The sequence below is a fragment of the Lethenteron reissneri genome, chromosome 32 (genome assembly GCF_015708825.2).
Source record: "Lethenteron reissneri isolate LAM-NWPU_2019-01 chromosome 32, ASM1570882v1, whole genome shotgun sequence".
Classification (NCBI taxonomy): Eukaryota; Metazoa; Chordata; class Hyperoartia; order Petromyzontiformes; family Petromyzontidae; genus Lethenteron; species Lethenteron reissneri.
Genome location: NC_083810.1, coordinates 14,909,123 through 14,935,275, shown reverse-complemented (window position 1 = coordinate 14,935,275; position 26,153 = coordinate 14,909,123). Strand labels below are relative to the sequence as shown.

The 26,153-nt window shown below is 41.1% G+C and overlaps 1 protein-coding gene across 3 annotated transcripts in view; it reads left to right on the top strand.

The window, feature by feature from the left end:
- The first annotated feature begins 277 nt into the window (after window positions 1-277).
- Window positions 278-26,153, top strand: part of LOC133350095 (serine/threonine-protein kinase Nek5-like) — a 34,332-nt gene continuing 8,456 nt past the window's right edge. The window contains exons 1-17 of one of the 3 annotated variants that reach the window (XM_061564108.1): window positions 278-403; window positions 3,115-3,257; window positions 4,041-4,137; window positions 4,970-5,067; window positions 12,006-12,089; window positions 13,202-13,272; window positions 14,168-14,254; window positions 14,821-14,875; window positions 16,142-16,342; window positions 17,323-17,455; window positions 18,181-18,332; window positions 19,302-19,486; window positions 21,071-21,176; window positions 23,188-23,310; window positions 23,741-23,827; window positions 24,516-24,605; window positions 25,175-25,240. In XM_061564108.1, coding sequence (XP_061420092.1) covers window positions 3,141-3,257; window positions 4,041-4,137; window positions 4,970-5,067; window positions 12,006-12,089; window positions 13,202-13,272; window positions 14,168-14,254; window positions 14,821-14,875; window positions 16,142-16,342; window positions 17,323-17,455; window positions 18,181-18,332; window positions 19,302-19,486; window positions 21,071-21,176; window positions 23,188-23,310; window positions 23,741-23,827; window positions 24,516-24,605; window positions 25,175-25,240 — 1,752 coding nt within the window. In that variant the 5' untranslated portion in view covers window positions 278-403; window positions 3,115-3,140. Of the gene's footprint in view, window positions 404-831; window positions 991-3,114; window positions 3,258-4,040; window positions 4,138-4,969; window positions 5,068-12,005; window positions 12,090-13,201; window positions 13,273-14,167; window positions 14,255-14,820; window positions 14,876-16,141; window positions 16,343-17,322; window positions 17,456-18,180; window positions 18,333-19,301; window positions 19,487-21,070; window positions 21,177-23,187; window positions 23,311-23,740; window positions 23,828-24,515; window positions 24,606-25,174; window positions 25,241-26,153 lie in introns of those variants that run through there. The other 2 variants (XM_061564110.1, XM_061564109.1) reach the window with 2 other exon arrangements.

The window sequence follows — 26,153 nt, the reverse complement described above, 5'->3', positions numbered from 1 at the left end:
TTTGAGGGATGACTTCCTGCAAATTTTTGATGAAAATGACTGACATTCCCATACTATTACGCACTAAATTGTAACATATGACCACATCTCCCGCCTTACGTTCTATCTAGTCAGATGTCAGAATATAAACAAAATAAGCCCGGATGGGGCAAGGGTGGGTGACTAACATTGGCGTTATACCCACGATCGATTACAGGGGTGGGGGAGGCCATCATCCAGCAGTGGATTAGCGCATTCGCATGGGCTAATTAACATGTATTTGAGACGAGGCTTTCCATTGGTCGACGCCGACTCGTCTCAGCCAATCAGTATCGTCGCCCAGCTCGGCCTGTGCGCGCGTCTCAGCCAATCAGCACGCGCCTACTCCGCATCTCATCAGGGCGGACTTGGTACGGCCAGCAAGGTAATCCTAAGTACATTGTAGATATCTAACAAGACAAACGTGTGCTCAAACATCACAATCCTCGCGTCTTCCTCACTCACGCGCCTGTGTTATTTCTTAATTAATATTTAGATTGGCGTGTGCGCTTATTCTTTGTAAATTCCCGTCCATTGGGTTGTTTGCGCGTCTGTTGCCACGACAACGGGCGGGGTATTTTATTCCGTTCCCTGTATAAGGATGCGTCTCCGATGTGCGCGCTCGTGATTGGTCCACAGCCGTCGCGAGGCGAGTGCGAACGCCGTCGTGATTGGCTGCGCGCAAGGCGGTATACTAAATGCACTAGGAAAACCAATACTGTCAATGTTGAATGCAATGCTAAACAGAGCACGTTAATAGCACTGAGTTTGTCCCCGTGTTTATGCACACAGCATGCTGATTGCATCCTTACACGGAGTGCACACACACACTGTGCAGGCTGCGAATAGGAGCTGATAATAATAACAACGACTGCGTTGTTGAGGGTAAAGCAGATGCCCTCGTGTTGCCCGGAGTACAAGAGGCGCCTGCGACGAGGACCAGCCCGGGTGTCGCTGTTTAAAGTTATACAAGTGTGGACACACACGCACGTAGCTGATTACTGATACTCTTTTATAAACTTTTGCTTTTAAATGCACTGAAGGAAAAGTGCGTCTTATAATCCGGAAGATGCGATATATCGATCCGAGCTTGAGGACATTGTCAGTCTCGCAGAATTACTATTGTAAATAATGAAGTTATATTTTTATTTAAAGCTTTCGTGACTGCAGGGATTCATATTCTTGTGCTACACATAGCCTCGGCGTGGATGTACAAGATATGTATTTTTCGAGTTGCATCATTATTGCATCGTGTATAATGGTTTTTAAAGCGATGGCAATGTGAGGTCTTCTAACTACAAGTTCTCACAGGCTGTGTGTGGAGTGAGTGCCCTTTCCCCTGGTATTCGTGGGGTTTTCCCTCACTTCCTAACATACACAAATTCATTAGTTGAACATGTATGGTGAACTTGTATGGTGAACTCGTATCGCACCGTTACATAGCCAAGCGTGCTAATCGAAGGTGTGAAACATCCCAAATCAGGACCCTCCTGGTGAAAGGTGTTGATGATGAGGCGTTCCTCATTGGTGATATTTAAACATTCGCCTTTTTTTCCCGTCCAAGGACGGGTGTACTGCAGTACATCTGAAACTTGCAAGCAATAAGTATAACCCGTAAAACAAAGTTTTTCACTATAATCCTTTATATGCGTGGCGGCTAGAGTCCTCTCGTCCTCTGGCTTGAGATGGCTGCCACCTATGGGTCAGATGATTGTCTGCCAGTATTAAACAATTGGTAATTAAATATTTAATTTGTTTTCCCTAAGCAGTGTAAAATTTTTGAATTTTTTTTCACGAAAATTAATTGTCTCGCACAACGAGTCTGTGCAAAATGTCAGCTCGATTGGATCACGGGAAGTGGGTTAAAAAACGACCGAAAGATTTGCACGGTCGTAAGCACGCAAGCAAGCAAGCAAGCGAACTTAATATAAAGGATTTAAAAAGCAGCCCGTGACGTGATATTCATCGCATCCATGCGCGTGCAGTTTGTAAGGGCGCGGTGACACAGACTTATTTGATGTAAAGTTTAAAATCCCTTGTTCATCACGACGTCCTTTTACTTCTACGTCTCAACAGCGTGACGGAGACCACGTGACGTGCGGGTTCTGCCTTGTCGTGAGGGTTGTGAGTTGACGCGAGGAGGGGGGAGGAGGCGCCTCGGCCCCCCATGTGGAGTGACGTCACCCGCTAATTATTATTGACGGGGGTTGTCCATTTGGAAGACGTCACCTCTTCATGATTATTAATTAGGGAGGCTGTTCGATGTGGAGTGACGTCACCTGCTCATGATTATTAATGAGGGGGGCTGGCCGACGTGGAGAGACGTCACGTGCGGGACACAAAGACATTCTGGGCTCATTGTAGTCGTAAATGGGATTTGTGGTTGAGAAACCTTAAGAATCCTGGCAAACAGGTGCACGCTCTGAAGTGGTTCAGTTTTTGGCTGAGATAAACGCAACATTTAGCCTGATGCAAAGGCAGAGTTTACTGAACATCCTTCTGCATGGGAAATAATCACGAGCTCACAATCCTGATTTTAAGCAATGGTTAAATTGGGAAACCTTTCCATTCAATTAAGTACCCAGATCAACACCCGTTTGCATGATAGTACTGTAGCTAATGCACTTGCATGTTGTACAATAGTCTCAAGGGAGTGGTGTTGTCGTGGTCAGCGAGCTGCGTTACGAACCTTGCCACCTGGGTTCGATTACCTCTCACTGCCAACACCGGTGACGATTATCTGAACCGGTCCTGGGCCTCCCCTAGGTCGACTGAGCCTCAAATGCATACCTTGTGCAGTGTGTAATCATTGCCACTAGGGAGACAAAGGCGGCCGGGGGGGTCTTTGTTTTGTCACGAGTACTGCGACTTGCATAATATAGCACAGTACTCATTTACTACAACTAAGTTGGACTGAGAATTCAACTCTAGTCAAACACAAGATCTGCTTTTAAACAAAAGTTTTGACAATTTGCTGACATTTTTTTACATTTCCTTGCAAAATGGAAGACCGCTTGCAAAGCGTGAGAAGGTATTTACAAGCAGAATACACATTCACTAAATTTTCACCAGATTTGCCGCTTGCCTGCACGACAGGGCACAGCGTGGTATGGGTCAAGGGCATGGAGAAGTACACTATCCTTAAGAAGATTGGCGAGGGCTCCTATGGAAAGGCTTTGCTGGCAAGGATTAAGGAGAGCGGCCAGCAGTGTGTTATCAAAGAGATCAACCTCACTAAGGTGAGTCGCCTGCCATGGTGTCAAACTCAATTTCGTAAAATAAACTTCAAGTAGACGATAAACATTACACGTGTACTGCTATACCCTTCAAAAACACTGCCACCATTATAACGCGATTACAGTTGCTTATTTACACCTTGAAATAGCGACCGCTGGCCTCGGTAGGCTATTATTGTGCAATACAACTTCGCACATCTGACTCACTCGGGGCAGAGGATATGTGAAAAGTCGGATATGTGAACCCAACAGAAATTTACAGTTAAACCATGCACAAATACAACTAATGGAAATAAATACTGCACAGGAAATGATTAACTGAATAAAGATGGCTACAAAGTTGTGCGGAAGATAAACTGAGCAAAACAAATGTCACATACAACAAGATGGCTAAACAGTTGCTGTTTATTAGCAGTTACTGTTTAGCCACCTTGTACATGATGTACCTGAGAACACGGTATCTATTGGAAGGTCACAACTTGAAAAGACATCAGAGGCTGTATACCTCAGACGTTCATGTTAATTATATTAATTATATTTTGATTTAAAGCTTTCGTGTTTATTATGTCCCTACTACGTGACTTTACCGAAAGAACCAACAATATATATTAATTATATTGACTTTATTTGTAGATTTGCAGTTTTCAGAATAATTATTGTAAAATGTGATTTGAAAGCTCTTACGAAGAATAATAACTTTCAATTTGCATATAGACCACTTTTATGATGTTCATATTTCTGCTTAATTCCTGTAATTGTTTTGTTTTGGCCGATGTAATGATCAAGATGAAGGCTAAGGATCGAGAAAGCTCACAAAAGGAAGTTGTGCTATTATCCAAAATGAGGCATCCAAACGTTGTCACCTTTATGGAATCTTTTCAAGGTAAGCATTCCTTTACTTATTACTCAAGGGTTATGTTTGCATATATAAAACATTGAGCTTTTGTTCAAACATATCAGTTTTAGAAGCGATATCTGGGTAATAAAGAAATAGCTATAATCCAGCATCATTAAACTAATCAAATGAATTTAATTTGGACTGAACCATATATATATTTTCTTTTTAAAAAATACCACAGTATACATAGTGCTGTCTGTCAACACAGTTCATATCGTTAAAGCTAAACTTGGGAATGTGACTACAAGGCATAATAATATAACAGAGAACATAACACTTTAAACAATGGTGATATGATATGTGGCAGTGTGCAAGACATGCTCAGAGATTGCAGGGACTTTGTCTCATGAGACACCCAAGGGTCACAGAGGTCAAACTCAGGCATACAAAACGTGCCATGTTTCCCTGCACAACTGTTAAATGCGAACGTGTGTCTTCTAATTTGCCATTAGAAAATTAGACATTTATGATTCAACGTAACAATGTTTTACAATAAAAAATTAAGTTGCTCCCCGCATGGGTTGTACAGACAACCAATATACAGCCCGAAACGACTGATGGAAAAGCCACATTATATGTTGGGGCGACGTTTATCCAGAGGACAAGTCATTCTTGACTTCCCGCAACAGTGCTATTGCTTCTATCGTCCCTGCTGGGGTAACGGGTTGAGGTGACCCCCAACCGGGATTTGAACTCGCAACCTTTTGATTGCGATTCACACACGCTGCCAGTTTTAATGTCTGTCATAGTGTCGGACGTTCATTAACATGGTTTGTATTTCCTAGCGTAATGGCAGTTTGGGCCTTGTGTTGCGCAGATCATGTAAAACTGTGCATTGTGATGGAGTATTGCGAGGGAGGGGATCTGCTTCAAAGGATCAACAGCCAGCGTGGGGTCCTCTTTTCAGAAGACCAGGTAATAATGCATCAAGAGCAGCATAGTGCCATAGACATATTCACCACTCAGCTGAGTAACTCATAAGTCATACACAGTAATGATACTGATCATCAGATACATTCTTTGTATGAATTCGTAGTAAAAATGTGTTTTTTTTTATTCTTGTTATAACACTATGATACAAAGAATATGTTTTCAAGCAACACTCATCGTGGGCAATGGCTCTTGAACACGAATAATTAGGTTTTGATTTAACGATGACAGAGTACTGTTGAGAAATTATTGTTTATTTCCAGTTGCTTAGCATAACTCTAAAGGAGGATAAAAATTGCAAGATTTTACAAAATTAATTGGTGATTTTTTAAAATGTTTTACATGCAATACTTTATACACACACACACCTTTATTGGCTGCAATTTAACTGAATCAATGTTTTTTGCCCATTATATTTTAACGTGCAGTGTCACTGTATATCTGGCTGAGTGGCACCGAGTCAGAATACATGACTTGCAACTCAGAAGTTAATAATAATAAGTTACATTTGTAAGGCGCATTTCATACATACATCTCACTGCGCTGTGTATGGAAAACCATACCACAGTCGTTTCAGCAATAAATTAATAACTTTATTGTTAGTATGTGGAAATCTTTATAAATAAAACTGCATAATAGTGTAGGGAGTAAAATACACGGTGCAAACTGTTATCCGAGTGCAACCAAGGGCAAACAGGTATGTGCAACACGTGGTTGCACGAACAAACCGCCACCTAATTAAGGGGCTAAGCGGGTGCAAACCGGGTCGACCAGTTGTGCACGCTGACACCGGAGGTGTTGCCAGGGAGACGGGCGATAAGGGTTGATACTGGTAGGAACGAAGTGGACCAGACCACCAATAGATTAATGTGTCCGTCCGTCCGTCCGACTGTCCGTCCGTCCGTCCGTGTATCAACATCGCCCCCTACTGCAAACACTTGGCATGACCCTACAAAAACCTTTAGACTCAGTGACGCTATCCTGGTAGCAACATCGCCCCCTACTGCAAACACTTGGCATGACACGTGTAACATTCCCTTATTCCCTGAGATAGCTTTTAATTAAAACTTTGAAATTAAATAAAAAAAACTCACAGCGCCCTAAAGCCTACAGCTGTAGCAACATCGCCCCCTACTGCAAATACTTGGCAGGACCCTACAAAAACCTTTTGACTCAGTGGGGCTTTCCTGGCTTAACAAGAGTAATAATAAACTTCGCTTCAAATTTACTTTACTGAAACGCAGCACGTTTTTTTAACACAGAGACAAGAAACATTTATTAACACAGAGACGAGATACATTTAATCACCTTATTTTTTTGCACGAAAAGCACGGCGCGAGGCCTAGTGCTGCAGGCTTCGCGAGGCCTAGTGCGGCAGGCTTATTAACACAGAGATGAAACGCAGCACGTTTATTTTAAAAAAAATGACTTTCCTGAAACGCAGCACTTTTTTTAACACAGAGACAAGAAACATTTATTAACACAGAGACGAGATACATTTAATCGCCTTAATTGTTCACGAAAAGCACGGCGCGTGGCCTAGTGCGACAGGCTTCGCGAGGCCTAGTGCGGCAGGCTTCGCGAGGCCTAGTGCAGAAGGTGGTGGTGGGGGGTGGTGGGGGGTGGTGAGGGCTGGTGGGAGGGGTGGTGTTGAGGGTGGTGTTGGGGGGTCTTTAAATCTCACAGCGTTTCTTGTCAAAACAAACACTTTTAATTGACGTTACACTAGAATACGGTAATTTTTTTCTTTAACTCCTCTATACCCGGTCGATATCCCTGTACCGGTACTAAGTATTATTCCTACCAGCCCACCCCGCAGGGTCCTGTTTAATGGCGCCAGCCTGACTAGTCTTAAAGAGACACACGAGAGCTCTCGGATAATGGGCAGGAGGATATAAGGGCGTGTGCGTGAGCGGAGCGGGATTAGTTGTTGCTGGGAACAAGAGTGAAGACATCTCGCTGCTGCCGCTCAAGCCGTCAACGGACCTCAACCCTCACGAGTCGCCGGGTGGGTGATGGCTGATCCCCCCGCCCGGGACAGACGAGTGAGTGGCTCTGAGGGAGCGTAGGCGAGGGCAGCGGTGGAGTGTGAGAAGCTGCTGTGTGCCGAGGCGCTGTGCGTGAAGACGCTGAGTGCGACTAAGCGGTGTGTGGAGTCGCGAGGAGCAGAGCTGCCGAGGGCAGGATAGGTGAGGTGTAACGTCGAGACGAGTTGAGGAAGTTAGATCTAAGTGACCGTGTGGATAGTTCTAGGAGTGCCTACAACTGATGCAAGAATAGGTGAATAAAGTGTAAGCAGGTGACTTGTTACCACGTGTCCGTCTGAGTGATTTACAAGACAATACAATAGTATAACAATATAAAAGTTATATTATCTCTGGACCACAACGTTATTGTGCATAATATTTACTATTAAAGTTAATGTGCAAGTATGTACAGTTGTTACAATACACAGCAGTATTCATATATAATTCAATATACAGTAACAGCATAACGCTTGGTATTAGCAATCTACTTTTTGTGTGTCTTTGCTAATTTGTTTGCTGTGCAATTTTCATTTAAAGAGAAGATCCTGTGCAACGTCACCCGATTACAATAAATCGAGATGCATATGCAGGATGGCAACATATTTTTGTAAAGCCTTGATGCTTGATCATGATTACATTGATGCTTTCAGCACAAGATAATTGTCTGATCACATTGTCTTGAGTACCGAGTAGAAAGGTGCTTTATAAATGTAATTCATTATTATTTTACTACTTTTTATGATTTGTGTAAAAATAACAAAGGGCAAATGTTGTCCTTGCACACATTGTTGAGAACAATCGAAGCAAAAGGCCACCACCCACTTTCCAGGGATAATTATAGTCACATTAATTACCCTTGTTAAATGGGTTGGGAGGCTTGACATTTACCTAAACTTTATTACACCACTGGTGGTGTATTGACTTTCTGTATTTAAACCGTTTAAACAACAACCGCCATTCGCCACTAAGTGGCGGTGACATCACCACGACGCTTGTGCCAGGCTATGTGCACCTTGAGGCCACGTGAAGTGTCGAACGCCCGCTGGCAGGAGGTCACGGGGCAGACCCAGATGCCACAGGTCGACTGACTGAGATGAGTGGCTAATGCACCACCTGTGCCCCCTACTGTGCAACTTGCTGTGCTTTAGCCAACCGGCGCTCCCCTTGTTGTGAGCGTTGCTCCGCCCTCCGTTGTTGTTGGAGGGCGACTGCCTTCAACTGCCAAGTGTCCTTCACTAGCCTCCTCCACAGAGGCCAATCTTGACACTGCTGGTACCAGTCATCAGCAAGTCCACTCAGCTCCACGGCTTCCTGTACCACATCACTCCATCTCTTCTCTAGCTCGTGCTGTGCCCGTTTAGCCCCCTCGATCTGGCCGAACAAAAGCTATTTAGGCATTTGGTGGCTGAGCATGCGGGCTACATGACCCAGCCAGCGCAGCCTTGCCTGCCGGAGGAGCTCACCGATGGGACTTTGTCCACATCTTTCAAGGATTTGTGAGTTCCTCACACAATCCAGCCTGGTTAAACCCAGGATGCATCGTAGGCAGGCCAGCCTAAATGTTTCTAACCAGCAAAGATGTTCCATTCGGGGGTCCACGTTTCGCAAGCGTAGAGAAGGGAGGAAATGACCATGGCCGAGAAGATCTGAAGCGTCGTGTGGAGCGAGAGACTAGGTAGCTTCCACACAGCGTTACGCAACCGGTGAAAAGATAATGCCGCTCGACTGATTCGGAGTGAGACCTCTGCTGTTAAACCGGAGCCGGTCATGAGCACACTGCCAAGGTATGAGAAACTCTCCACTCTCTCCACAACTGCCCTATCACCAATTGGGAGTTGTGGGAGTGGAGTGTCCGATGGTACAAAATACCCTGGCAGGTGCTTAGTTTTGGTGGGGCTTGATGGTAAGGCCCCATCTCTCTCCAGGTTCAGCAGCAGCGCCTCCAACTCCTCCTCTAAGTGAGCAGCAATTACCAGATCATCGGCATACATAACGTGGTTGAGCAATAGGGAGCCAACCCTTGACTGCACCCGCGCATCGATCAGCCTCCCATTGTATCTGTTCTTCCGGTACAGCTATTGAAGGCTTCACGAACTACGTGGTCAAAATAGATGTTAAATAATGTGGGAGCCAGAGGACATCCCTGTCGCACCCCAATGTGTACAGGGAATGGCTCTGACTCCCGGCCACGTAGTTTTACCCAGGCCCGCTCACCATCATGAAGGTCCTTAATGATCATGAGTAATGGGTCAGGGACTCAGAAAGCATGAGGAACAACCCAGAGCCCAGGCCTACTGATAGTATCATAGGTCTTGACCAGGTCAATAAAGCAGAGATGTAGGTCTTGTTGGAATTCCCTACACCTCTGCTGTAGCAGACGGACAGAAAATGTGGCATCTATGCAGGACCGCCTTTTCATAAAACCGCATTGGGGCTCCGCAAGCCTCTCCTCAACGTGCCTAGCAAGGCGATGTTGAATAATCCTTGCCAGGACCTTTCCCGGCACACTTAGGAGTGAGATGCCCCTGTAGTTGTTACAGTCTGTGCGGTCCCCCTTCTTAAAGAGGGGGACCACCAGGGCATCCTTCCAATCCTGCGGAACCCATCCAGTGGTCCAGACTGTTGTTATGATGTCATGTAGGGCAGTCTGTGCACAAACGCCACCCTCCCTCAGCATTTCGCTTGGGAGATCATCTCTGCCTGGTGCCTTTCCTGGTCTCAGACTCTGGATCGCCTTCAGTACTTCCTCAACAGATGGCACCTCAGCCAGCCACTCACAGGGGATGACTTCTTCCTACAATAATTGAGGCACCGCAGCCTCAGCAGGTCATCCCCATTTTGTCCCACGTTTTCCTGGCTGAGGGATTTCCCCTCCCCCACGACCTCACAGAAATGCTCAGCAAATCTGCAAACCTGTTCCTGGGGGTCGGAGATTGGATCACCGTTCTTTCCCCTAATGATGGTAATAGGTGTGGCGCTGCAGGCTACTTTTTTATGGAATTAATGAGCGATTTGTGATTGTTTATATAACTAGTTTAACAGGCAAAGGTAAATCTTGACTTAAAGCTTTCGTGACTGCAGGCAAAGGTAGATTAATAAAAATGTTCAGTATTTCATTTTTGGACTGGGGATACTATCCGATAAAAGAAACATGCCATTTCTTAATGCATAATACAGTGAAAGTATTTGATCCCCTGCTGATTTTGTAAGTTTGCCCACTGACAAAGAAATGATCAGTCTATAATTTTAATGGTAGGTTTATTTGAACAATGAGAGACAGAATAACAACAACAAAATCCAGAAAAACGCATGTCAAAAATGTTATAAATTGGTTGCATTTTAATGAGGGAAATAAGTATTTGACCCCCTCTCAATGAGAAAGATTTCTGGCTCCCAGGTGTCTTTTATACAGGTAACGAGCTGAGATTAGGAGCACACTCTTAAAGGGAGTGCTTCTAATCTCAGCTTGTTACCTGTATAAAAGACACCTGTTTACAGAAGCAATCAATCAATCAGATTCCAAACTTTCCACCATGGCCAAGACCAAAGATCTCTCCAAGGATGTCAGGGACAAGATTGTAAACCTACACAAGGCTGGAATGGGCTACAAGACCATCGCCAAGCAGCTTGGTGAGAAGGTGACAGCAGTTGGTGCGATTATTCGCAAATGGAAGAAACACAAAAGAACTGTCAATCTCCCTCGGCCTGGGACTCCATGCAAGATCTCACCTCGTGGAGTTGCAATGATCATGAGGACGGTGAGGAATCGGCCCAGAACTACACGGGAGGATCTTGTCAATGATCTCAAGGCAGCTGGAACCATAGTCACCAAGAAAACAGTTGGTAACACACTACGCCGTGAAGGACTGAAATCCTGCAGCGCCCGCAAGGTCCCCCTGCTCAAGAAAGCACATATACATGCCCGTCTGAAGTTTGCCAATGAACATCTGAATGATTCAGAGGACAACTGGGTGAAAGTGTTGTGGTCAGATGAGACCAAAATGGAGCTCTTTGGCATCAACTCAACTCGCTGTGTTTGGAGGAGGAGGAATGCTGCCTATGACCCCAAGAACACCATCCCCACCGTCAAACATGGAGGTGTAAACATTATGCTTGGGGGTGTTTTTCTGCTAAGGGGACAGGACAACTTCACCGCATCAAAGGGACGATGGACGGGGCCATGTACCGTCAAATCTTAGGTGAGAACCTCCTTCCCTCAGCCAGGGCATTGAAAATGGGTCGTGGATGGGTATTCCAGCATGACAATGACCCAAAACACATGGCCAAGGCAACAAAGGAGTGGCTCAAGAAGAAGCACATTAAGGTCCTGGAGTGGCCTAGCCAGTCTCCAGACTTTAATCCCATATAAAATCTGTGGAGGGAGCTGAAGGTTCGAGTTGCCAAACGTCATCCTCAAAACCTTAATGACTGGGAGAAGATCTGCAAAGAGGAGTGGGACAAAATCCCTCCTGAGATGTGTGCAAACCTGGTGGCCAACTACAAGAAACGTCTGACCTCTGTGATTGCCAACAAGGGTTTTGCCACCAAGTACTAAGTCATGTTTTGCAGAGGGGTCAAATACTTATTTCCCTCATTAAAATGCAAATCAATTTATAACATTTTTGACGTGCATTTTTCTGGATTTTTTTGTTGTTATTCTGTCTCTCACTGTTCAAATAAACCTACCATTAAAATTATAGACTGATCATTTCTTTGTCAGTGGGCAAACGTACAAAATCAGCAGGGGATCAAACACTTTTTTCTCTCACTGTAAATGAGTCTAAAAAAAGTGCATTCCACCTAGCACCATCATATATTTATTATATTCTGTCATCAGTGCAAGGTAGAACAGTTATTGTACTTTTTATTGTAATGTGTTTTTCTCCCCATACACAGGTATTGAACTGGTTTGTTCAAATCTGCTTGGCCGTTAAACATATTCATGATCGTAAAGTGCTCCACAGAGACATAAAAGCACAGGTAATGTCAATGCAACTCATAAAATTAGTTTTTTCACCCTTTATTAACCTACCATATCATTGCTTAATCAATGCCTGAATTCATTTTCTGTAGTGATGCATTATTGCTACTGCTGTACTAACATTACATAACGGTCCATTACTACTGCTGCAAAGTGTTTGGTCAGGTTATATTTCAAGAGATGCTTATACAACCACCTGTACGATACATATTGTAATCAATATACATCCCTCATATGTACACAGTACATACATATGCACATAAAGTACATACACGTATCAAGAAATATACACAATTTGAAGAAGTATTATTGTTATGCAATGAACCCCTAGGTTACAAGACACTGTAGGGTAGGATAAGAATGCACAGTGTGTGCAAGTTGTCCTAATGCATCATGAATCGTGCATTGCACATCGCCATTTCATCAAACTTAACCCCACCGGTAACAGTTCACGCAGTGTAAATTATCACGGCATCAGGCACCGCACCTCGCCTCGCCTCTTGGCTCTTATAAGATGGGAGGACAAATTATTTTAATAACAGCATGTCAATGATGTACAGGGGCTCAGTATTTATATTCTTGCTCGTCTCCCCATAATATGCTGCACTTGCTGCAATTTGCATAAAGATGACGTTTCAAATATAACCTAACGTATGGCAGATATGCTTTGACTGTATCCTCACACTATTATTAAATGCCAAAACAGTATCACGTAATATGGTCGTCTTATTATGTATGAGTATTTTTGTTTTAAAAACCGACATTACTATCATCCTCTTTGGGTCTTTCGGTAAAGTCACGTAGATAGAAAAATAATAAATCACGACGTTTCGATCGCAACACAAGCAATCGTCTTCAGGTGAAAAAATACAGCAGGCCGACTGCTGGGCAGGAAGAAATAGCAGTCGGCCTGCTGTATCTTTTCACCTGAAGACGATTGCTTGTGTTGCGATCGAAACGTCGTGATTTTATTTTTCTAACTACGTGACTTTACCGAAAGACCCAAAGAAGATGAATTCCTGCAGTCACGAAAGCTTTAAGTCAAGATCTTACTATCATCATTGTAATAATTGAGACAAACCTATATTTTAATTATTTTAATTCTTTCCAGAATATCTTCCTTACCAACAACAAATCATCCATCAAGCTTGGGGACTTTGGAATCGCCCGGATTCTCACTAAGTATAGCAATCACATAACTGTTGTACACTTCTATTTATTGCACACTTTTTCTTGTGTTTGCTTCCTGAACACAAATGCTATTTTAGTAGCATAGTACACATTTAGTGACTTTATGTGTGGCTTATCAAACAAAGACTCGCTAGTAATGTTATACACAGATACAGAATATGTGTGTCTGATAACCAACAGCCGATGGGGATTCTGTACTTAGCATAAAAAGACAATAAAAAATCATGTTCGTTGTAATGAGTCGTAATATATTTGTGCTTGTTTATTTAGACATCTGCTTGTTGTGATATGGTGCTTGAAGTTGTGTCAATGCATTAACATACGTATACTATTGTGCTGACGCATGTATTACACTAAATAGAGTGTGCATACAAAAAAGAAATTAGTGCATATACTGACATGCAATGCAAAGACAACGATGCCCCATAGAGGCTTTAATAGACTGCTGGGGCAAGTGTTGTTAGCAAACACCTATGAAGGCCGGAACGGTACACGAGGAGGTGGGTGCCCAGCACCATGCCAGTGCAAAGGATGTGTATTAAATTTGTCAATCCAAAGGGAAAACGAAGATTGTTCAGTATTCTGACCCTAATTATAAAGAAGTAATATTTAAAATGGATATATCACTAGTGCTATTTCAACAATATTTGTGCATTGTGATAAAACAGCTGTTATTCTGATTTTTAACAGTGCCAGCTAATTAAATAGGATACTGCACGTTTAATTATGGAAATATCTGTTCACACACAAAATGTCACTAAATAATACTGGGCAATGTTTCCGCTTCAGCATGTTTTTGAATGTGCATTGCTGCTCGTGTTGTTCTTGTTAGGGAGGCTTAGTCCGAGTAATTTATTAATGTTCTGGTTTTACGTTTCCCCTGCAGCACAATGGAGCTCGCACGCACGTGCATAGGTACCCCTTACTACCTCTCGCCAGAAATCTGTGAAAACTGCCCCTACAACAATAAAAGGCAAGTCCTCAAACCAAGAGGCTAATAAAAGAGTGGGAAAAATTAGGTTACTTGAAGTATATCCATTTTTTTCTATTAAGCTTTCTATATTTAAATGTTTTATATTGTTTACCTATATTGTTTTGGTACATAGTTGCACTTTACTATTGCTATCTTAAATCTATCACTGGTTACTCAAGCGTCTATTAGGAACCATAATTAAATCGATCGGCACACGTTTTGGTGCAGGGATGGTAAGTGTACCAAATCTCACAAGTGGGTTTACACTGAGGCTGCACAAATCGAGAGTTTCCCACCAGTCACTGCTCCTTGTGATCTTTGTGAATTCCTCTCCAGTTGTGTAGTTCGTGTGCCAGCCATAATATACACGGGAATGTTCTGCTTGGCTTAACATGAGCTCTCCAACTTGCCTGTGCCACCACATACGTTGTGCACATTTTAGGATAATTATTTTATGTTTTTGAACCGGCAATTATGCACCTCTTGTGAATGAAGAACGAATAGTTCAGTCGACACGTGTGTATTAAAACTGTGCATGAAGTGACATCGTGTTGTTTGACTTGCAGTGACATCTGGTCTCTGGGCTGTGTTCTATATGAACTGTGCACGCTGAACCACCCTGTACGTATGCACAATACCGCTTTACATCGCACTCTTGCACGATTGAAGAATACTAACTGAGCAAATATCTAACAGTACGCCGAATAGAATGCCACATGTTTATGTACTATTGATCTAATATGATGGTGCATTTGTGTTAGAAAATTATTCGTATGCAAAAATAATGGGGTGGGTCAGTCATACAGTGGTTAGCAAACTGCGCTATGAAGCTGTCAGCTGGATTTATATTTGTGACTATGGCTGTCATCAATGGTGAGTGTTATCTGTGCCATTCCAGGCCACCCCCAATGCCGCTCTTTCACTAACTCGCATTGACCAGTGTGATTAAATTTGGTCAAACAACTCTCATGGGCGACATCATGGAGGGAGGCCTTCATCCAACAGTGGATTAACAAAGTGCTCGAAATTATTATGAAAAGTAATGCATGTGGATGGTTTTATTTAACTTTGTTGAAAACAATGCCACCATATTTTTGGTAGTGTACTAATAATTATAAATGTCTTATCAGTTTGTGGAACGGAACTGAAAAGATTGCCCCCCCCCGCTCTATAGATACTGTACGTCGAATTTCCATTACTGTTTCAGGAAATTAGCATTGTCTTATGCTAATTTGCAGGGACATCATTTGGATCTACATACATTATATAGTAAAGGGAAAAAAATGCTAATAGGATTACGTCTATATTTATAAAATAAGTAGCTAATCTGTATGGATGGATTTATGTATGGAGGGCTCCTAGACTGCCGCACCAATTACAATCAACGAGGTATCTTTTTAAAGCTTAAGATATGTAGTGTATGAGAATGAGGTCAAAATTCCCAAAAAAATTGACCTTTGACCTTATAAGTGGAGTATTTGGAGTTACGGCACTACATACATTCAAATTATTCATATTATTGTCATTCAGCTTTTTGTCCCACGTCGCTGTATATCTGCGATACCTGTTTCCAAAAGCCGAATATATGATGGGTGCCCCAGTTCAAAACCATACACCAGATAGGTGCGTGCTATTGGGGAGAGGTGTGTGAGGGGGGGAGGGGAGAGCTCACGGCAGGGGCATGGCATGATGAGATACCCACAAGCGGGTGTCCCTCGCACCCTTTAAACCACATTTTGGCAGAATAAACTTTCTGCGTAAGTAATTTGTCACTATTTAGTGTCAGTAGGATTCCTATTTCAGATAGGTCTCCATTACATTAAAAACATCATTGTCATTTGTATATCGTATTCTTTGTTCTTTTGCGTTTCTCTCACTTGCACTCAGTTTGAGGGCAACAGTCTCCGCCACCTGGTGATGAAAATTTGCCAGGGCTCCTACAAGCCCCTGTCATCCCGATACTCCTATGATATCCGCAGCGTGCTGGCCCAGATGCTCAAGACAAACCCTCGGGACAGACCCTCAATCAACACTATCTTGTGCAAATGCTTCCTTTCCAGCCGCATCCAGAAGTTTCTGGGACCAGAGGTGTGCTTACAGAACACACAATGCTGATGATACTTAGAAAGTTGAAATCAGTTCAGGGTTTTGCTGCTCACATAAGGGCTGCTGGAAAACATCCGTCCAAAAGGCCAATAACCTGGGAGACGAAAAATGTTGTCATAGTTTTACATGGTGAAATATATCTCTTTCAGGTTATTTACTACCCTAAATGTACAACAGTGCTTGCTACATTTTGTACCGTTACATTGGTAGTCCAGTACGCTACTGTGGCTCTAAGTCAATTGTCTACGCTGTATAGCGCTGGAGCAAAGTCTTTTTTGCAGATTATCCCACAGAGCTGTGTTTTCTCTGCCTGCCTTGCATGTAGATCTAGTAACAGGTTATGCAAACACTTTACCATAATATGCATTGTTGTATAGTTGCAGGTTAGTATTAGGTTAGGATAAACCATGTTTTTGTGTTTACCAAAAGTGCAGCATACTAATATTTTTCTAAGAACATTGAAATAAGCATTTTTATTTGAATGTCACTTACATGTGCATCCTGTTGATATGTATTGTACATGTAGTTAATATATTATATGCTTATTAATCTGTATTTGTTTGTAATCTAGAAATTTTGTATGCAATAGTTATAAAACATTATTGAAATATATAATTTAATCAGAATTCTAGGAGGACATTAAGATAGACAGGCATAAAACATTCATTCAATGGAACATGTTATACTGATAGTAAATATTGCAATACAAGCAACAAACTATTATTTTACAAACATATGGTGGGTAAAATGTAATGAATTCATCAGTGATGCAAATCATGTCGCGTTACTTCATTACATCACTATAGGCTATTAGCATATGTAAATAACCTACCAGTTACTTTAAGGCATTGTAATTTGCACATGAATGCATGTCACATTTTTAGTGTGTAAAATTGCTCTCCGCACTATGCACACTGCATATTAATGCTTGGTGAATATTCGTGCGTGTGTGCGATTTGCAGCTATACAATGAAGAGTTCAGTCACACTGTGATACACAGCAAGAAGGCTGTGTCTGGGCAACGAGCAAAATTGGCACAACAAGGCAAAGCTCACATGTACTGTGACACCGACATTGTGAAGCCACAATTCAAGTGTAAAAGTGTTTACGCACCTAGTTCACACGTAAATGCTCAAAGGCTATTAATGTCTTACAATGCATTCATCATGATCATTGATAATACCATGTACGTGGAAGATAATTACTAAATGTTGATTGCTGTTACGTCTGTAATGAATGCAATGCACAGTACTTAACCCAGAGGTTTGAGTTTTTAGGATATGCCACAAAGAATAGGAAAATGTATTTCTTAACGTAATGAAAATCGCACAATTAACATTTAAATATTCAACAAGCATATTTGTTTTTAAATAATGAAACAGTTATGTAACTTGTTGCATAATGCATCATATTTCGGTACACAATATAAATATAGATAACCTGATACCCTATAGTGTACCTATAAGGTGTAGTGTACCTATAGGGTATAGTGTATCTATAGGGTATCATGATTTTAAAAGAAGTCATCTTTTGTTTGAAACGTTAGGTTAAAGTCTTGTCCTCGGCTTTCATTTGTTCCTTATAAAGAGTAAACAAAAACGTCAAAGTCTTTGGTAAATCCCACTTCAGTTACAACAAGAAATTTAGCCTCAACATGTTCCTTACCTGGAATTTTGTTTATATATGTGACATACCTATCAATTGCTCACTGGATTGTTGCAGTTTCTAAACTTCTAAGCAGTACTGAGAACCGCTGCATGTATGTCAATGACAATAGATCAAATGTAATTATGTAATCAATGTTTTGATTCAAATTTCAGCAGGAAAAGCTCCTCGTGCCAATCCTTCAGTGGCCCAGGTGCCCAGGAAGGTGGTAGCAGACAGGGCGGTGTCCCCTGCTGTGAGGAAGCAGAGGCCACCGTGGTCTCATGCTGGCATCAACCCTCCCTTGCCTCCCTCTGCTCAAGCGAAGGTATTCTGACCAAGATCTCTATGGCTCTTCCATCCTGGTTTCCTTTGATGCATTTTTGTTTGCATCGCATTACTGTTTATTTTTAACGATATACAGTGCAAAAAAGCGACCTCGGGTTTTCCATTTTTCAAATTACATATAGAGGTACCTAATTGATAATAACAATGAGAAAACAAAGTACGTAGTGCTAGGTTGTTGCCAAACAATTGTCCTCGTTTTTTGGAAGCTAATCTCTGATTAGAAAGGTTAGTTATATATGGTCCGAAAGAAGTTCAACATACATACATAGATGGCATTCTGTTTTTTGGCATAGCCAGCGCTAACTAAGCCACCTCCATCATCATTACATAATAAAATCAAACTACCTGCAAATGTTGCCTAAAACTGGGATGCTTGAGGTAAAGTTGCCTGCCCTTTATAAACTGAGGCCACAAGCTGCAACCAACTTCAATCAGCTCAGTTCACAGGTAAAAGTAATGTATTTTAATGGATTTCCTCCCGTCCATCTGGATGCAGATGGACAGCAGAACACCATATCCCCCCTCCACAGCGTAATTAGCGTGCCAACAGTTTTTCAGTTGGATTATTTTGGTGTAATTTATTTCATTATTTTCTGGTAGTCTTTCCAGCTCATCCCAAATTCTGAATTCCACGAGTCTGGCTTTGAGAGGATTTACAGTATATTGTACAGGTGATGCCGAAGCAACATGCCTGGTGGCTAAGGAATAGTTCGAGCAGCTTGAAATTGGATGGTTGTGAATTCAAATCCTTGTTAGGGGTTAAATCAGTCCATAATCTCTCTGGGCCCCACATCTGGGGAAGGCAACAATGCCTGCCTTATAAATCGACCAGCCCCTGCCATAGGAATGAGGAACGTTGACCACTGGCTTAGGGCGATAAACAGGAGATGAGTACCATTTCCATGTTAATTTGAGCAAGAAATCACTTTTGTTGTTGTTGTTGCCAAAGCGAAATGTATTGGCCGCCCAGGCGATGGAAGCCCGATGCAAACCATTTACTGAGAGAGTGGACTCTCCGCCGACGGATGGCCAACGGGCCAAATACGCCTACTACCACGCACAGCTGGATCTGCTGCAGCAGCAGCGTCCCCCGTGCGTTGAGTGGGGCCCACGAGAGCAAGACCCTCCTGGACGGTAAACGTGAAGCAGTGGCACAATATAGCTGGGTACAGTTGATGGAACATGCACGCACATCATCACAAGTGCATGAGACTCAAAAATCTGCACAAGTAAAAGTTGGCCAGTAGATGGCAGCACAGCAGGTAGGTTGCTTACCGATGTCGTTCTTTCTTGAGTGCTGTAACCTCGTATACGTGAGCATTCTCCGAGTACTCCGTTTTCTTCCCACGTGCATAATTACTCATTTCGGAATGTATTAAACATACGATTGTGGAACTCTTGAAAGCAGGTCATGAGATTCATTGATGCTATTCTGGATATAAATACATGACTAAATACACTATTTATTGTAACAAAAATGTTAAGATGACAATAATAGCCACCCATCTAAAGTGAAAATAAATAAGTGCACTTCTTAACACGTAGGCTTTTGCGTCTAATATTATCCATAATGAGGTTTTTTGGCTTAAATCGCGTAAATATAAATGTGTCCTTAAGCCCGCCACCACCCGACACAGCCACAACATTTACAATTGGATTTACTCTCCAACACACCGGTATGCCGTACTAGTAACGAATTGGCATGTTCCGTTTACGTGACAAACATTAATATTCACCCGATCTAACCCAAAAAAACCTCTTATGGATGATATTGGTCGCGAAAGCATACGTGTTAAATCCTCTAACATTTGTCCAACTTTATTTTTTGGAGTTATATGTAGAGGACTTTATTCACTTGTACAATTAGATACATTTTAGTTAGTTATATATTGCTCTTGTTTCATTCAAAATCTTACTCCTCTGCTGATGAAATTTTGCTTATAATCACTTGTTTTATGTATCGTACTGTCTTCGACCATTGGAAATATTTGTGTATTTTAACGATCATTATAACTTCAGTCTCCTGTAAAGTATCTTCAGATATGTTTGGACAATGTCAATTTAAATTATAATTGTCATCATATTTGGTTACATTTAAGGCAAACATGTAGGAAAAATCACCTGAAATTAAAAAAGTAGTGAAATATTGTTGAGCAGTAATTTTGTGGACTACTCAAAGATTCCTGGACCTTGAGCAGATATGTACTCTTGTGGGGGTTATTATGCCAAATTTGCAAAACTACCCACTTATTTACATGTAATTTTGGGACTAAAGACCTGTCTGCCTAGGTAAGAGCGAATCCCCTTGCACTAATCTTCCACAAAGCAATACATGTCAAATAGTTTAATAGCATTTCTGCATTGTATAACGACAAGGTACATTGAACTGCCCATCTGTACATTTAAGCTATTGATATTGCACCAATTACCATTGCCACTTTACATGGCCTGGTAGATAACAAAGGCAGTACCCAATACATACTAATGATTTGTTTCTTGCTGTTATTGCTTTACATTTTACATATGTCATGGTGAGAATGGCCCTCACTGTAGGGATGGGAAAGTTTCACCACTGGCTCGTGACCACCGTTGGAGAAGAGTGTTGTGGAAACACTTTGGTTTTCATGTAATGTAATTGTATGTTTCAATTAACACTTGTCAAAAGGAATAATAGTTATGTTGTGAGTAACTCAATTAAATAGCTCTGTGCGATTCTAGGGAGCACGAGAGACTGCAAATGAAACTGGCTGATTTCTGCCAAGAGGAGTATCTCTTGCGGAAACAGGAGGCCTGCCGGAACAAGCTGAGAGTGGAAAAACAGCTGGTATGTGAGTGAGGGACACATGTGAATACAAAGCAAGTACTTTATGGAGATTGGCACTTTTGAATTGAAGTGCATTGGACCATATCCTTCGAAGCAGGCGAAGAGCCCATTTATATATAATATTCTATTTCATGGGCGATCTGAGTACACACAGCGTTTGATGAACTATGTGTAATTAAAACGCTAATACTTTCTTGTAATTATGAGTAATGCTGATTAAAATAGTGCAATCCTCTTAAATATGGGAGATTGTGGTTGAACAGGAGTTCAATGCTAATACAGTAATATACTTTATAGGTTAACTATGATGATGAAGGAAATTCTATTTCAAACATGTTAATACCGTACGTAAATGTAAATTCTAATGCAGTATTTCACAGCAACTATTTAAACAAAATGAAGCGTATGTTATACACACACGTGTCTAATATACATCTTTGGATGGGTTATGTCTATTTTAGTCACCTCTTATTGATGCAGCCATAGTTAAATATATATACAGTCGTCTCTTTGTCAAAATTTATATTTGTATCCATGTTCGTTTAAAACTGCAAGTGAAGAATATATCGTAAATATGTTGCTGGTGCCCCCAGGTCGGTTTGTGGCCTATGTTTCTTATTCTGTGTGTCGTCAATTTACCCAACCCTGTTTATCAAGTTGGGGGTTACGTTTTTACCTCCGAGGGCCTTTGTTTTGATTTTGCTGCCATAGACACTCATTTTTCATGTTGCCCCGTAATTGGTTTGCGCCTTTATAGAACAGCAAGCAGGCACCGTAGCGGCACATGAGCTTTAGAACTACCGCGTAATGAACACCTTTGATTTACAGCACATGTACATGAGAACAAGCAATGTCCCTTGCCTTCTTTAAAAAAAAACTAAGGTACTTTTAATGAGTGCAGTTGTGTTTTAAATGGGAGATTTATGGCTGTTCTAGACATAGGTGTACAACATGAGCCACATCGTGCTGTCACTTCGCCAAAACAGGATTTTAACTCATTAATGCACTGCTGCTGTACTAAAAACTAAATAATTGGGTATACTTTAGAAAAGGTGCCATATAGTTCACCATGGTGGTATGGGTCCATATGATGTTCATACATGCAAGTACAGTATACCACAACTATTGCATACTTTATTTTCTAGCTCATGTATATCTCAAAGGATTTCTAAAATGTGTTCAACAGTCAGCAGTGCTTTTCACTTTCACAGTGGACTTAAAAAAGAGCATATTTTAAAGCCAATTAAATATTTTTGTTGTAATATAAACATCATTTTTCATTGTACAGAGATATTTGCATTGAAGGTAAAGGGTTCACATGATAGCATATCTATTATAAACACTCCATTAAAATAGGGAAAAAACACCAATTCTAATGAGCATGCTATATATATAGCTAGGGAATTTTGTAAAGATAAAGTCTGTCATCTGAAAAAATAATGAGTCATATATAAAATTTATCTTGCTAATCACATTCCTAATTTAATTTGCTAACTACAAAGTAACTCTTAATGCATAATTAGAGATACTTTATTGAGGAATGCAAGACCAGGTTGAACGAATGGTCAGTCCATTTCACACTAATTGGTTTTGATAAACTTCATGAACTTGCACACTTATCCATCAATTTTGTTTGTAAATCTTGACTTAAAGCTTTCGTGACTGCAGGAATTCATACTCTTTGGGTCTTTCGGTAAAGTCACGTAGATAGAAAAATTATGAAAAAAATTATGAAAAAAATGCAAATAAATTAAAGAAATTACTTTACCGAAAGACCCAAAGAGTTTGTTTGTAAAGTTATAAAATACTTCACCTGGGTAAACAAAACAGTAAAAGACTAACTATTACAATAGCTTTTATGAACGAAAGGACACTTTTACAAATTATTATTTAATAATGTTGGCCGATTTACACAGGTGTACAAGTTGATTTGTTATTTTAAAACACTGAAGGGAATTGCGGAAGCTAAAGAATGGTCATAGTGGTGATAGTGATGCTGCGCCCACCTCAGGGCATTCGACCGGCATCAGGCGAAGGCGACCGCTGGCGACTCGTGCCAGCTGGCATGGGACCAGGTGGGAAGGGCCAAGAGAGGGGGAATCCCTGGGCATCTCGCAATCGTGACAAGCAAGAGGTATGGCTCACGGAGGTGTCACTAACGAGGGCATGACCAGTAACTTTGGCTGATGGAACAAAGTGAGAAGCTCTTACGTAAATAAAAAAAATCACAAAACAGAACACAGTTGTTCAATACTGCATGTACATATATGCACTCAGTCGTTGGTATGCCCCTGATCCTCGTTTGGCTGTACTGGTCATGGTAATTCACTTGCTCATGTCACAATAAAACAGTGCTATTGATTCAGAGATAGTAATGTCTGTCACATGACAGTCGTCAATATTTTTAGTTCTCATAGGTGGAATATAGCTAAATTAAGTCTAAAAAATTTAATACTGTGTTTTTACTGCTTGTTAAACTCAGTTGTAGTTTTTACTCTCGACGCCACCTTCCCCATCGAGTTTCACTGATTGTAATATGGCCCTGGATTCCGATCGTGTTAAAGGTTCCTGTTTATGAGAACCACTGTGAAAAGAAGTCCCAACCTGCAGCACCACCTGCTGACGCAACCAAGAACCTCGACTATGAGAAGGTGAGGCGAACACCTTGCAGGGTCTGCTGCACATCAACATACACGGTCGACATTCGTCTAACCCATGCATTGTAAACCTCTCGCATGGATCTCTAAGGTTGAAGTTTTACAAAAGGCAGAATGGGAAGTGCATCTTCTGCATTGCAATTGTCCCAATGTAAAAGTTTCCTGATCCTGTAGCACACATTGTCTACCCATAAATGCAAGTGACAGCTTGCAAACGTGATTTAGACATTTCCTGTTGATTGAGAAGAGTTTCAAATGCTTGGTTCAACCCCTTGTTCCCAATTATGGCAGGTATTTATTACTTCCCTATAGTTCGCTACAATGTTTACATACAGGCCATTCATTTTTAAGGAAACAATTTGCTGTAGCCACATAAGGCATAGGCCACATAATTAAAAATGTATATTTCTGCATGTTAGTGTGCTTAGTAATCTGTTCTTGTGAAACGAATTGTACTTGACAGTTATTCTCTGCTTAAGTCATGCATATTGTTGTGCCCAGGACAAGTTGGTGATAGTTACAAAGCAAGTTTAACATACGTAGTCACTCGTTGTATCTTGTATGTATGTTGGACTTATTTCGCACCGTGATATAGCCAACCGTGCTAATTGGAGGTGTGGGGGAAGGACAGCAAACTAAAGCACACACTGACAGAGCGGTGTAACACCACATTGTATTTTAGGATCCCATAGCAAGAGAAGACTATCGGAAAATCTTGCTGCAGAACAGGAATGAGAGAAGAGCCAACAAGGAGAAGTGTAAAGGAATGAAGGTGATGTTCGTCTGTAAAAACATGACTTGGGGGGAGGATTAGCCAAATATGTGGTTTCTCCATGAATACTGCGTACATTTGTGTTTAGAAGTCTGTAAATGGTAGACTACATAATTTTTTATGATAAACGCTTGAATTATCTTTGAAGAGCTGTTACGTAAAAGTTACATTCAAATTGAAAATGGGTCTGCAATGATATCGCGTGTTAAATTCATATTCAAATGTGTGAACTCAACGTCTATTAAGTATATATTATATATTGATGGTTTAAATACTTTTAGTATATATTTTACGTGCAAGATATGAAAACAGGCACACCACATTTTCCTAAACAAAAGCAAAACTCGTTAAAATGTATATTATTTATGTTATATTATTTGTTTTGCTAAGTTTCTACCCACTGCGTATATTATTAAAATATAGCAATATATTTGTCCTATGCAATTCTGGTAGTGCTTGATCACGCAAGCTTCAGTATATATCAAATGTGTCCATGTCTTTCGGTCAAAAGAACAATGTGGATTAATGTGCAATGCGCCGCATGTGATGTTTCTTGTCTGTTCCTGCAGTTAGCATTTGAGATCCCGCTGCACAGGGATTTAAATGAGGGAGAGCTCAATCACGTAACCCCAGAGGTAATTACTCGGCACAAGAAAATAGCACCTGGTTTTGGGGGAATATTTTTACGTGGGTATAAATATGGTTGATTTGTCAGCTCTACTGAGAGCCATGTTAGTTGAAATAACTACGGGTACTTCAGTTTTAAAGTGCTATTCATTTTGAAATTCCATGTCTATTATTTGTTAATTGGATCATTTAGTGTCTAGTTTTCAAAGCACAGTTAACAACTGAAATATGCCACATTTATATGCATATATGCTTCAGTTTCGTTCACTCTCAGTTCAAGATATGTGATTAATATGTGGTTATATACTATAATTCTAGAAATACACTCATATTAATTGTTAATGAGTCAGAAATATGACAAATGTATTTGTGCATTATTATAGTATAAAATCGGATAAGTTAAATGTGTAGATTATAGTCTGTTGAACTTTTCGAAGAGGAATATCCATTACACCTGAATTTGTGTTTGGTCCCTCCGTTGCAGCATTCCCCTCCTCACAATTCATGTATTCACTGAAGAACTGTAATTTAGTGTGAAGGTTGCACCTTCTTTACAATATGTTCTCTATTCAATTAGTCAAATTGCAAAACATAAGCTGACATGCATTACTTTATTATACCATGAAAATATATGAATGTGATGGACCATCTGGTGTTCCACCTGCTGACATACCTTGCCACCACCCGCTCCCCCCCCCCAGAGGATATGCCATATATTTTCTGTATAATTGGCATACATTTCATACATTTCATACATTAAGTGTCCCTATGTTATTTTCAAGTTCAACTAGCTGGATCTTGCTGTCAATTTGCTATCATTATGTCGCCAATCACCTGGGAGTAATTTTAAGATGAAACGAATGTTATTTTTAATCATATAATTTCCCAATTATATGGCGATGTGTGCAAGTTACTGTGATT